General features: G+C 40.6%; 1 protein-coding gene across 7 annotated transcripts in view; it reads right to left on the reverse strand.

Annotated features, from left to right (window-relative positions):
- NKD1 (NKD inhibitor of WNT signaling pathway 1) overlaps positions 1-15,012 on the reverse strand; it is a 371,729-nt gene that overhangs the window by 57,829 nt on the left and 298,888 nt on the right. The window contains exon 1 of one of the 7 annotated variants that reach the window (XM_039503848.1): positions 409-539. The exons of the other annotated variants lie outside the window; for them this stretch is intronic. Coding sequence (XP_039359782.1) covers positions 409-504 — 96 coding nt within the window. The 5' untranslated portion in view covers positions 505-539. Of the gene's footprint in view, positions 1-408; positions 540-15,012 lie in introns of those variants that run through there. 7 annotated transcript variants of the gene reach the window in all.

Raw genomic sequence — 15,012 nt, forward strand, 5'->3', positions numbered from 1 at the left:
ACATCCTCACATGTGTAGACACAGACATTGGCATAAAGTGGAGAGACAAGCATCATAAAAGAATTAACTTGAAGAAGTAGATTTAGCTGCCTTTGCGTGGCACTCAAGAGTAGATTCTGTGTGAAGTCTTCACACTAACATCTGTAGGTATGAAATCATACCATTAACATATCTATATCTCTCATTTAAACTGTACACCTAGGACTGTTTGGGGGATATGAAAAGGGAAAAAACGTAGGAAATAACAGACCCTGGTTTTTGGAAGGTTACACAAAAGATTTGTAAAGTTAGGACTTTTGAAAATTAAGGGACACAAATGTATTTGTGAAAATCAGTGTCTACCTTCATTACTGTGTAAAAAAACAAAAAAGGTGAGGAGAGTCATACTAACAAGAACTTTTGACTTACTTGCACTATTAAAACAGCGCTGATGAGTCCAAGCCCTAAGAACACTAGGATAAGTTCAGTTGTAAATATAATACAACGTTTAGTTTCTTCTTGCATTTTCAAATGCCCCTTTGAACAGGTACACGTCAGCATTGTCTTTGGGTCCCTGACACAGTGCCTTCCATACTCAAGAGCACCTCCAATAACTTCACAGTAATGAGCTAGGTAGTGTAGTGACTATGCAGATAAACACAGTACCACAATTGGTTCACACATCCCTAGATATTTAGCAGCTGCTTTTTAACTGAGCAGAAATGTTGATTTATCATCTATTTTCTTAGAAAAGAGCCACGGGACAGCTGGACAGCTGCTAGTTATAAGCTGAAATCACCTTGCTTTTAACATTCCACCCACAGGAGAATAACTTTCACTCTGTAGCCCCCACCTCTAGAACTCCAACGTTAGCAGTATAGGCATTGGATAGGACTCCCAAGTGCTGATGCCTAATCTTGTTATCTTCTGGGACAGAGGAAACTATGAAATCCATTGAGCCATACTGACAAACCTCAGAGTCTTGTTATTTATTTATTGATATCAAGTTTTGTTGGTCACAGCTTAATTACAAACAAACAAAACCTTTTCTTTCAAAAGCAAAAGATATTTCACTGTAAAAAAACAAACCAAAAAAAACCAACCACCACCCAATAAATAAGCTGCATCTTTAGCAACTGATACCTCAACAGGCAGGAACTGAGAAAAAGAATGCATAGAGGAGAAAGCAAATAGTTAATATTCTATGAGTTGAACTCCCTATTTTCTCATTTTAATCATTAAATGGGTCTTATGTAAATATTTTTACATGCTAGTTCTAGCTTCACTCCCTCTGTATCTCCTAGTTATTCATTTAAGTTACGGCAGCGAGTTCATACAAACTAAATTGTCAATAATTATTTTCCCCCTTAAGCCAAATTATTATGACTCACCAACTTCTGGGAATGTTTTTGTTGATGGTGTAGAGCAGTAATACTCATGTTAAATGGCATATGAATTGACAACCCAGTCCTGAAGCTGACGACAGCAACACTTGCACAATTTACTGACATATCTAGACAGCTAGAACTCATCAGCTGCCAATTAAATTTGCTCTTTCGTGCCAGTAAGATTATGACATGCATTATTTCTGATAGACAGACATTTACACAATAGAGGTGTTGGAAACTGGACCTAAAAATATCTACTGTTATACTAACATCTTATGGGAGAAACTGAAAAACTAAGCCACAAAAAGTTGCACTGATCCAAATATCACCATTGTTTTGGTAAACAAATTGCACTGGAAACAAGTATCACAGTATCTTTTAACACCCCAAAGACAGATGTCACAACCTATATAAGTGCCATAATGCTCTCTGCTTGTGAAAAGTATACTGGACATTTCACATATAATAATCTCAGAAATGAAAAAAAAGAAGACAGTGGCTGGGGGAAAGTTATATACAACAGTGCTGATTTCTTCTCTATTATAAAAAATGCAGAGTTCTTTCAGTTACGCACAAGTATTGTTTTAAAAAGATTAATTAGACAATCTCTTTCCTGGGGCTGAGATGGGGGAAATGCATTGGCTACACCAATTCTGAAAATTTAATATGACAACAGAGCAAGGCGATGGTGTAGCATACATGTTGGCAATGGAAAAATAAATGATTTTAATGGAAAGAGGCAGGGCACTAATCAGATGAGGATACCCAAAGAAGAACATGAAGGAACATCTTTAAAAAAAAACAAAGGAAATATTTGCTTGATGAAATAGTAGATGTGATGAAAGACCAAATTAAGATTCCGATCTTGCATCTCATTCTGCTAGCATAGACCCTTCTGCTCTGCATGGATGCAAGGGTCCATGTTAGCAGATTGTACTAGAGGACTGGTGCCTAAGACAGCAAAAGCAACCATGTGTAAGTCTTCGATAGCTGAGATATATCACAGTCCTGACACCGTGTTTTAAATCACAACACTGCATTTTCCAACTGGAACACCAACTCATGAAACAACCAAAACCAGATGTACCCTGTGACATACTATATAAATGAGGTCAGCGAATGTTTGAAAGAGTAAAGAAAAGAAAAGTTTATGCAGAAGGAGTATTCCAGTGTGCCGTTTCTATAGGTTGCCAAACAGGATCCCATCTACAGCAAGTGTTTGCACCTCAGTGGGAGTTTCCCGGATAAATAAGTTAGCCCCTGTTAGCTATCAACACAAATCATACAAAATGACTAAAACTCAAGCTCAGACATCTGCTTCAAAGCTGTTAACAGCTGCCTGGCTGACTTCAGCAGTAAAGACCTTGTGTCCCACATATTCTTTTCTGATAGGTGCCACTGTAGTCAACTGAGATTTAAGGGGGTAGGGATAGAGAGAAGAGTTAATTAGTGCAACTCCCTCAGAAATGCAGCTCAGTATATACATACATAAGGAAGAAAAGGAATTTTTAAAAGCTCCCTACTCCAAACTTCTACGTAGCTGGTTATAGTCAGGCAATCACACCTTCTGCTCCCCTTTGCAGTAGGCTCGAACTCTACACTGAATTCAATTTTTTTTAACCCCAATCTGAGCCCTAACCACCCTGTTCAATTTTAATACAGGCATGATCTTCTGAATTGCTGAAGTCAAGACACTCATTCTGGGCATCTCCAGGCTATTGGATTCGTATCCCCAGCTATCTAAAATGCTGCAATCAGAATATTCTTCCTTTCCCATTCTTCAGTCCATGTCACTCTTGTCCTTCAATCCCCTCGCTAACTCTCTGTCTGCTAAGTTCCTTGTCTTTGCATCCCAGGCTCTGCATGGTGTTACTCCTGTCTATATTTGAGCTCTCATCCCCTTCCATGGTTCCAAGTACTGCCTATTGACTACCCCTGGCATATGATGTGAAGGCATAACAGAGCTGAATGCCATCTGCATATCGTTGGCAATTGAGCCCAAAAATTCTCTCACTTTTGCCCAATAGCTGCATGTAGGTATCAACAGGACAAGAGAGGATTGAACATTTTGATACTGCACAGGTGAGAGCGCCTTGGGGACAGAGGAGCTGATTCACAGAAGTATTTGGGTACCTCTGGGTAAAGCCTTGAGCTATTTCAGTGTCTTTCTTGATTCCAACCATGTTGAATGCTTCTACAAAGTCCAAGAATATAAATATAGAACTACCGTCTTGTCCACAAGCATCATCATATCTGCTCCATATTCTGGTCTGAAATCCAGACAGCTCTAGGATTATAGCCTGTAGACAGGTATACTTGGAGAGGGCTCTTTGCTACCTTCTCATTAAATGTGTTAATTTTGGGAGTATCCAAATGACAAGTTATAGGTATAAATGGCCAACTGTGGAAACTATTACCATGATTAGGTGTGCAATCGTAACTGCACCCCCAAGTTAAGCACACATTTTGGTCATGCATTGCCCACTTACACATTTGAAAATCACGCCTCAAATATTAATCTGTTCTTCAGTGCTACCTGCTCCTCTTTTACTCCTGATCTTTTCGACTGTACTGGATCTGCCTGCATTAGGATTGTAAGCCCCTTGTGGCAAGGGCTTCTTATCTCTCCATGTTTATAAAGCGTTTTGTATACCTGCAGCATTATACAAATTCAAATTTCTATGAATCCATTCATATCCTCACCTCTCAATGACAAAGCTCAAACAGAAACATCACCAGAAAAACAACACAAAATTAACAACAGATACATGAACCATGCAGAAAACCACTCAGCGGAAAAGACAAAACTACAAAGGCTAACACCCACACACTTAAGCTTTAGTACAAGTCTAATATCATTTCTCGCCAGGGAGCAGAGTTGCTCCCTCCCCTATTTATGTAAACTCTATGTGTATTTTTAAATTTTGCTTTTTTATACTACTTAATCATTTAAAAATTCATTGGGATTCTACTTTCTGTAATGCAAATGCAAAGCAGCTCACACTTGGGACAGAAATCAAGGTGACTTTAGCTAGACCAGTATTAAAATATACATAGTAACTGTAGCAATTCAGTTTATTAAGCAGAAGTGGCAAGCTCGAGTCTTTTGGGTAAAAAGATAAATTTGACTAATCTACCCCTAATTTTATTAGTCTGTGATCCATTACAACTGGGTCATTCCTTTTCATATTCTAAACATGGAGGCTCCTTTAAAAAAACAAACAAACATCTCTCTAGAGCCACGATATACTACCAGACGATAGAGCTGTTCAAAGAACTGATTGCTTCAGCAAATTCCACCTGCTGGCACTATGTTGTGAAGTTAGAGAAAGGTTTTTTTTAAACAAAATAATAATAATCATAAAGAAATCTTGTATCACTGTTGCACATCCTCTAATTGAGGAGCAACACCAATGTGCTCTGAAGGGTCCCACTGGAGAATGTCAAATGAACCCTGTATAGAGGCCCCTCAAAGAAGTGGCAGAGGAACAAAGGTGCTTTGCATAACCAGGCAAAGCTGCAGGTCAACTTGCAACATGCACTTTAAAAGCACTTTCTGTACCTGTCTTGTCCCACTCCCAGATCCTCAACACACCTTCCAACATGATGGAAAGACACCATGTTTCACATCCCTCTGTGGTATTTCTCATGCATTCCTCAGCCTCTGGCAAGCAGGTAGCCTCAATACTGAAATGTAGGCCTTTCACCTTGGTTTTCAGTGGTTAGTAGAACCTTATTTTTTATGTTCACTCACATAAATGTGCACACAAAAACCATCAGCCTGGTCAAATTAGTTCAGTTCATTTGAAACGTGAGATTTCCATTACAGTTTGGCCAGGACTCTACAGAACACATACAGCATGAATCTGGGAGAGAAAAAAACCAAGAGATTATTAAAATTTTGACCTTCTTTTGCATGCCTTCAACTTGCAAAAAACACCAGGAGTAAGAACTCAGGTGTCAGCAGATAAAATTAGTAGACAACCAATGCTGTCTCTTAGGGGACATCTTAGTCTAGATCTTCATTTCAGGTTGAATGTCACTGGTATTTAGTAAAAACAATGTCTCTGTTTTTAGTAGCTCTTTCTAAGTCTTTAAAAATCACCTCCACCATTAACACTTAACACACTATTATTTGTGTGGCCTTTGCCTTACTAGGGTGATTGAGATGTGTTTGGATACTCTAGTCCAAGAACTTCGGATAGATAATACTGTCCTACCTTACACTGAATTTGAAGCTAATACATGATCAGCTTTTCTAGAGATTCAAATATTAGTTCTAAAGAAACAATGCGAAAACTTTTAGTTGAAAATGAACTATTTCTAGATAAAAAATATCTAGTCTTCAAGATGAAAGGGAACTAAGACAAAAAACCCACCTGCGGCTATATTTAAATTCATTTTAAAGTCCCTTCAGAGATCCATGTGTTCAGTTTTGAGATTTAGACATTTGCTGTACTTTGTTCTAACTATCCTCTAAGCTCTTTGCCAATGACAGGTTCACCAGTTTTCTTTCCTTTCCCCTCTTTTATCCTGCCTATGACATGAACTATCCTGAAGACCAGATTTAAAGGAGTAGGGGTGAGGAAGAATCTTCATCCAGTTTCCATGCTGAAGCTCAACCAAATCCCCAAAATGTGCCGGTGGGTTTTTTTAGGTTTCTACAGCAAGGCAGATAGTTTCTTTAAGATGGTTCTTTGTGATGGTTTCCAGGTGCCTTAGGATGGTGAAGCTATATTACCCATTGTATGCTATAAATGTGGAGTACTGTGCCTCATTACGCAGTAGAGCATTAATTTAGGATGTGATCCAAAGATCCCTGTGGTCAACGAGAGACTTTCCACTGACTCCAAAGGCCTTTGGGTTGGGACCTTATAGATTTAGTTTGTAATTTGCAAACTTTTTTCTGAGAACATCCAGATTGTCTCCCTATTTGAACACAGGTTCTCCCACAGCATAAGGCCTTGATCTAAAAGCTGCTCTAGATGGATAACTTCTGTTCCTCTACTAGGCTCCCCTTAGATTCCCCATATCTCTTCTTGTTAGTACAGGAGGTATTATTTAGGCAGCTCTGGTTGTCAGGAAATCTAAATTCAATTCCAGCTCTGCCACAGACTTACTCTGTGGACTTTGGTCCTCAATTTCTAATCTGTAAAATGGAGTTAATGAAACTTACTTTTGTGAAGAGCTCTGAGAGCTATGGTTGAAAACGCACTATTATTATACTCGGCTAAACAGCACAGGTGTGCAACCCCAGAGACATATGCTAACATTAATCCATAAATCTGTCAACAGGAGGTGCTGGCAAAACAGATGGCTCACATTCTTCCACTCACCACAACCCCTTCCCCCCAGAAAACCCAGGTATGTCAACTAATCATTCCACAACAGGCAAGAATTTTACTGGGCCAGGAAGTCACAGCAAAGAACAACAATGCCACTAGCATGACTTCTAAAATTGAGTCAACAGAGCGCCCTGCGAGAGCATAGACATCAATAGCGTCAAAAGGCACACGCTGCGTTCACCCCTCCTCTTTCCCCCTAAAAAATATGTAAGGCAGCCACCATGAGCCAGCAGGAGAGAAAGCTAAGGGGGAAAAGGAGGAAGAGAAAAGCTGTCCATATTCAATCCTACAAGCAGCACACTATCAAAACCATGCTGAATGCCAAGCAGCCCTAAGTACACAGAAACAGACACAGGCTAAAACATTGCCACAGCATTTGAACAACCTGAATTAGATGAGCAGTGACATAGTGACCTGCAAATGTCTATACAGTTGCCAACTAAAAAAATTATACATGAGAGTTACCTCTGAGATAAGGAATTTCAATTGCCATCTCAATAGCTGAAAACTGAGGATACTAAATTTCCCTTGTAATGTTACTGTAGCAACAACAGCTGTGGCAGCTTTACGCTAAAGAATCTGAGTGTTGTTCTGATTCAGTGTTTCAGCAGGCAGACCATATTGCAATACAGGGACCAGTCTGCCACGCACATTTCCTTAAAAGGAATCGCAGGGCCATAGTACCACATCAAAGCTAGCGAGTTTAGCAGATTTCCCTCCCTCCCAGTCTTTGAGGCTGAGACTTCATACTCCAGAATTTAATATCTTTTTCCTCCCTCCCCCCAGCCCTTTTGTCTGCGTCTCTGTTCTCTAAGAGCTAACAGATGTTGATGCCATGAAGTTTCAAAGAAAACTTTTGATGCCCATATAACTCATTACAACTAATATATTCCAAGAATGCTTGTAGCTCAGGAAACACTGGGGTGAAAAAAACAGAGGAGAAGGGGCAAATGTCTACGCTGAATAACCCTTGAGAGAAAATAAATAGTTCACTTCAAAGTCATTGGGGAATTCTTTAACAAGCTCTTTCTTCTGCAAACCACAGAACAAATTCAACTGAGCCTAGAATTCCCAAGCGGAAAGAAAAATAACCCCAAATAAATGGTGAAGCAGATGGAAGTTAAGATGCCCAGTTCACCCATCAGCAAAATACCACAATCTCAAGGTGGGCTATTTCCAAGCAGGCCTGATTATGCCTGGTCATTAACCCACCCCCAGAAAACAGAGGTTGGCAGCAATAACTATGAAGAGACATACCCTAGATTTCTAAAAGAGCCCAAACAGTATGAACAGCTTCATCAGCTCTCGCAATCATTTCGTTCAAGGAGCTATTCTAGTACAGCCTTCAAAAATACTCACTGGGGCAAGTCGTTAATTTATTAATAATTAATTAATTATTAATTATTATTATTATTATTATACAGAAGAGGGAAACACTTGCTTTTTCAACCACGTGTTGAGACTCAGGCAATTTGATCTTGAGCCGGGGCTGGTAAATTGTTGTATCCATTTTGCATCCAAACCCTCTCTTAATTTCTCTAACAAATCTCCACCCCCAACAAGCTGCTCCAGTACACAGCTGCATCCTCCTTTCCGTTTGGTCAGAATCCTCCTGGGAGTACGGAGGGGTTGTTTTGGGGGGTGGGGGTGTTGGAGGAAAGAGGGGGTGAGAATGAGATTACATCAATCTCCACAGCAGGAAGATCAGATTACGTGGCTGTGCACAACGCAGGGCCCAATCTTGCATTACTGACACAGGCAAACCTCCCATTGAAAGCAGTGACCTGCCTGTCTGAGGACTGCAGGACCAAGCACTCCCATCAGAGAGCTAGAAACAGTAGGGTTCCACACCTCACACCACTGCTACCAGCAGCATTCTTGAGACTTGGAATCTGTCCTACATTTGGAAGAATGTACAATCCAAGTGCAGGAAAAAACAGTTACAGTGTTAATATACCCCCCCACCACCACCACCAACCCACAACCCACTAATTTTACCTAATCTAGGTAATTATGAAGCTCCCAACCCACCTGGTATCTAGGAGCAACTAACTGATACAATTGAATATTTTAAAATATTCTAGGCTTCTCTCATCTTATAATTCAAATGTAGTGACTGTAGATGAACACAAATATTTTGTTTGTAAGGTCTTTAGCGTATTCATGCTTGGACTGAAAACAGAAGCGAAGAATGAAAGTCAGGTGGCCAGAGGAGGGGAAGTTTACAGCCAGAGGAGGGGAAGTTCACTTTTTGGAATGGCACAAATACACCCACCTCTCCATTCCACAATGTACAGAACTACTGCTTCTTTACAGCCCACTCACTTCCCAACACCAACTAATGCATCTGCTTCCAACTGCAGAAAATCCTTCCTATGGCAGCTCACTCTTCACCATCTTCCCCCACTTCAGTTGCTATTGCCACCCACACATCTTTCCAGAAGAAGGGTCCCAAAAATACATTGACAAATAGCATAGAAAACACAGACACCAACTGCTAGATTAGATTTGTTCAGACTGAAAGATATATGTTCCTTCTCTTTCTGATGTCTAGTAAAGTGCTGCTTCTTGCACATCTCTTCCATTGCACCATTTTGGGATTATTCAGTTCTCCTATGGAACAAAGAAGGACAAGTCCTCAAAATATGAGTGTAGCCTTGCCAAGTAAAATACCATCAGACTGTGACAGTGCAACACATTTTAGGGATTTACAGCTAAATGATGGACAAACATCAGAAGGTTCAGAGATATGATTAAGCATCCATAAATTCAGAGGTATAACAGACCCCCCCAAACATCATAGGTCTGTAAGATTGGGACTGCAGGTGAGGTGATGAGTCATCCCTGCTTGATTAAGCCACATGTGGTGATGTGTTAGGCTCCAGCCAATCCACAAGCCAGGAGCTGGTCTGGTGACTCTGAGGGCAGGTATATAAGCCTCACGAGACACAGCAGCTCAGTCTTCCTGATGTCACTTCATAGGTTGCAATTCTCCTGTCTGATAGTGGTGACAGACTTTACAGGCTATAGCCTGCTCCCAGCCTGACTGCCACTGCACTGACCACTAGGTTTGACCATCTGTGTCTCAGTTTCTGGCATTACACGTCTCCACAAAACAACTAGATACTTCCAAACATTAGACAAAGAGGGGTTGGTCAGTGCATTAGAAGTCTTTCAAATCTGACAATAACCATATCTACTAGGTGCTCTGACTGCTGTGTCATTTTGACACCCCAGCATGCATCAAACTGCAAATTCATTGCTACTATAACACCCGAGTGGGGCAACCCCACGGGCATCAGAGAAAGGCCTGTTTTCTTAATATATTGTGTATTTTCCCCAAGTTCCTTTTATTATCCTTTGAATAGTGCTATCCTTCAGCCAGAGCTAACTGTAAAAAAGACTCCAACCTCCACAGAGTGGGGAAAAAAAAGGCAAAGAACCTTTAACACAGTTTAAAGAATAACCTCAATGGGCTGATTCTGGGCTCCAGCTGGGTTCTGCAATAGCTGGGATATCTCACTGAAATAGTTTTCACCACAGGGTGGAAAATTAGTGAGTGGCATTTAACCAAAACAACAGTAACTTGTGTTTTCACCAAAACCAAAATTTTCTCCATGCTAAAAAAAACCCCAAACAGAATCTTTACATTCAAAACAAATTTAAAAATATGCCTAAAATCCTTAAGTACTTACTCACTGAAGCCAACAGAAACTGTGCCGGAGTAAAGACTTTGGGATTTGGACCAATGACAACAATACTCTCAACTTGTAAAGTGCCCTGTTACTGCTTTCCATGTTCAAAGTACTGTCCAAACATTAATTAAAAGGGAAGTGACATGTCCAGGTTTTTATTAACTTGCTGGACTATCTCAGCTGTCCACATAATTTTACAGCTTACGCTCAATTTGAGAGTGTAAGTGACTGTTTGTGGAGTTTGCATAATAAAAGCCTTGAGACAATCCAGGGCATAAGAGCTTCCAGTCATGGATATTTCTACTTCGCGCATTCTCATCTCTATGGGCCTTCTCTCTGCAGCTCACAATTCTCTTCCATGTTATCATGTTAGCAGCAATTAACATTCCTTAGATTTCTCCCCATGTTTTATTTGCCAGAGAAACAATTAATCCATTTCTAACTGTACATCTCCAGGCTTCAAGTTCTGGAGGTTGTAGCTACTCAGTGTCACCAACTTTTGTGATTTTATCATGAGTCTTGCAATATTTGGTGTTTTTCCTTAAAGTCTTAGCTCCTGGAGTCCTGTGATTATACCCGAGTGTCTCATCTTATATTAAAAAAATTAGGTTTCAAGCCCTCATGGTTGCAGATAAAAGCTTGACAAATGTGTCCTGCAAACCAGAAGGTAAATAAAAAGAACCCAACATTTATTACTTTTTGGAGTCTGGGAAGCCAGCTTCATGATTTTTTAACACATAGGGTTGGCAATACTGCAATGTCCAGGTATTTCTTAATAAGCTGCGAATACATAAGAACTAGATATAAAGCACTCTCAAAACATGCCTACCCACTGCACACCAAGTTCCTACTGTACACACTGGAGCTGTGTTACAGGCAGACAACTCATTCCTCCAAATACAGCAAACTTCATGAGCTGGGACACATTTGAGAAACCCTCATTTGGAGCATAACTACCATTCTCTGGGTACAGAAAGCTCTGAACACAGTGGGGCCAGTATGGTTTCACTGGGTGAATGGGGTAGAGCGAGGGCAGCCCAGACACCAATTTGCTTGAGGTTTGTCTTCACTGCAGCGTCAGCTAAAGTGTTCCCTTAACCCGACTCCTGCCCACACACAAAAATCACTAGCTTGAGTTAAGCAGTTCTTTAAACTCGAGCTGGCAGGCCCGTCAACAGGAAAGGACAGAAGCTTGACTGCTGCTAACGCTTGAGCTAGTGATGCAGTGGGAACTCAGTTACTCTGTGCAGCTAATACAAACACTCTGTGCAGCTGTGACCGCACTAGGCTAATGCAAGAGGCGTTAACTCTAGTGTAGACAACCTGAGCTAAGACTGCAATGGAGACAAGCCCTTAGCTATCACAGTGATCAGCATGGTTGAAGAACAGAGCTTGCTTAACAGAGATGGGCCTTGTAGGTCAGGGAAGTGCAGGCGCATGTGTTCTGTTCCAGAGGCCCTGGGTTCAATCCCCTCTGCCTATGACTCACCAAGGAGTGTGGTGGTTACATCTGCTCACAGATATAGTACAGGAGCGCTAGGAATGTGAGGCTGAATGTCATACATCCTGCAGGGCCATAGGCTGAAACCCAGCTCTAGTAAGAAGCCAATCAAATGAGTGAATTTGATGCTGTAAAAACAGTACAGGAACAATACCCCCATTTCCACAGTCCAGTCAATGATGTATACAGTACCATTCTTGGCTCACACCAGCTTTGTCTGTCTGCCATCCTTATCAAGGCCTCAAAGTGCCTCCACACTGGATGTCCACCCTCATAGCACACAATAATGTTTTCTTCAGTCTCCCTGGCCTCTGGCTTGGCCAGTGCTTTTTCCTTCATCAGCACAGAATGCTGCCTAGTCAAAAACGGTATTATCTCTTGGGATCACCAGTCATCTCCTCTCTCCATAAAGTGTGTGAGGAAGCATGGGAGAGGGGTCAGAGTACAGAAAATTCATCACAGGGCCAAAAAATGCCAATAATCAGGATGTGAGTGAGTGACGTGAGTTGGAGTTTTTAAGACTCGCAGTAACAGACCTAAAAGTTTCTTTTGGTTTTGTGGCAAGGGTTGTGATTTATAGCAGTGTTTACACAGAAAGACCAGTTGTAATCCTTTACAGTGTTTACACAATCTTTTAATATTTTCCATGTGGATCAGACTCTCTCTTGGGGAACAGCAGAGTAGAAATTACTTGTAGAGCAGTAGTCACAACTGACCCCTGCACTGCCATTAAAGGGACACCTTCACCTTAGAAATCACATCTGTTGGCAACAGCTTTACCTACTGTTGGAACAACAAACACTTGAAAGAGATTAAAGACGAAAGACAATCCCAGTTTTTCCAATCGGTTAACTTTGTCCATTTGACTCTACACAGAATCATTTTCACTGTTTCCTCTCTTTTAAGCTGATTGGTCTGTTTCATGCGTTGTCGTGTGAAAATGACAAAAACAATTTCTTTTCAAAAGTAGGAAGATCTGAGTTTTAAAGCCATAAACATGTTGAGGGGATGGAAGAACAGGTGTGACACCCCAAACTACTTTTATTTAACATTTTAAACATAAACTAGGACAAACACCTCCCACAATCACCACTGCTTCCTATGCCCCAATCTATGTTCAATTATTTTATTTATAATTGACTAGGTTTCAAGTCACCCTTCAATGTCTCATACCGAAGGGAGTTAAAGTGGACAGGATAGATGCCATGTCCCACTGAAGACCCAGCTCCCACTTCCCATTAATAGGGTCAGCAGAAGACAGCACAGAATACTAAAACAGGGCATGAACTCCTGAACCTCCAGCAAAGAAGCAAGAACAGAATTCACTTCGCTACTATGGTTAGGTACTGTGGGCCTGATTCTGATCTCAGCTATACAAACTGCATGCTGCTGTTAAGCCAATGGACTTACATCTGTGTCACAGAGAGCAGCATCTGGGACCCTTTTTTTTGCTGGCATGTTCTAACCCAGTTCCGCTGGTAGTTAGCTAGAGTATCAACACTTCTGATATCAAAGTAGCTATGTTTAGCTTCAGTCCAAAACTCTTAATATTGTGCTTGTAGAGAAATGCAAAGAACCTCGCCCTAGAGAAAGATGAAAGAAGTCCATCTCCCCTTTAAATTGCCAAGCAAGCCAGGGCCTTGACTCTCTTTTCAATGGGAAGTCAAAATGTCTGACTTCAATCAGTTTGTATAAACCAGCTTTTGTTTTTCCTTTTACCCAAATGACTCCACTCTTAAGGATTTATTGTAACTGGATTGCTTTTCTACCCAGCAGGGAGCTGTAGCACTCGCAAAGCTGTTCCACACAGTAGGTTTTCCGCTGATTGAATTTCTAGACTTTCAGCTCTTCGGAAATGTTTGCTCTTGTACAAGCTGTCAGAGGGAAATTGTGTGTAGCCGATTTTGTCTCAGCTAACACTGAGCAGGGTTCCATACACAGGCGGCAATGTGGCATTGAAAAAAGGAGGATCAATCAAAATTGTTAAGGAAAAGAAAGTCTCTGCCACAAAACAAAAACCAAACAGGGTTGGGGGGAGGGGAAGTGGATACGAAGGAAATAATTTCCTTCTATATGAATACTGGAAAGAAGCAACAAAATCTAACACTCAGAAAAGCTTTTGTTTAACACTATCAAAAGTTAGGGCTGAACAACCACTCACTGGACTAAAGTGGCTGCTTCCACTTAAACAGGTGGCACAGAAATAGTCTTGGCAGAACTGAAATTTTTTTTTTTAATTTCGATGGATACTATCAATGTTTATTGTTCAGCCTCTTTATAAAAAATTATCATGTAAATTTTCAGTTGTGCAAAATTATTGGTTTTAAGCCTTTTTAGTTTTATTTAAATGTTCACAGTTGCAGGAAATTATGGGCATCAGACAACTATTTAATGACAGTCAACACTGATATTCAAAAAGTCAACACTTTATAAACTCTTAAAACACAAACCATCAACATCACACGTCAAAATATACAAAGCAAATATCCTTAAATCAACCAGTCACACCTGTTTTTACGATTCATTGGCTAGTGCATTTGTAACAAGCCTAATTCAAAAGATTAAATCAATGGATTTTGACTCTAGATTCTCAAGAAGCATTTTTCTAATTTTGGCTATCTGTAAATTCTGATTACCGTCGATGGAAATATTTTTTCAGTGTGTGTACAGTGAAATCAACGTTTACTGATAAAAATCTAATCCTTCCAAACCTACATGTAAACAAAAGCGCCAATACAGAATCATTACCAAGAACAAACCAATGCACAAACACCTCACCTTTTTGGACAGTCCACCCTACAGATACAGTCATGATTTTGTAACTGTTAATGGCCTGGTCACCTTAATTGTTTTCTGTTTGTTTCCACAGACCAACAAATTTGCATAGTGACTGCGTAGGCATGTCCACGCCTTTTATGCTACCCAATTATGGTTGTACGAATGCATTCTGGGAAAACTTGGACAGCTATCCCAGAGTGCCTCAGCTGCTGTTCTCATCAGACAGCACTGTGGATGACTATGCAAGAGGCACTTCCTCCTACCATACAAGTTTTGCAAATTTCCTACACAAGTCCCACAACCCTCTGCATCCTCAGACTACATCT

This window comes from Mauremys reevesii, linkage group 16 (genome assembly GCF_016161935.1).
Source record: "Mauremys reevesii isolate NIE-2019 linkage group 16, ASM1616193v1, whole genome shotgun sequence".
NCBI classification, from domain to species: Eukaryota; Metazoa; Chordata; order Testudines; family Geoemydidae; genus Mauremys; species Mauremys reevesii.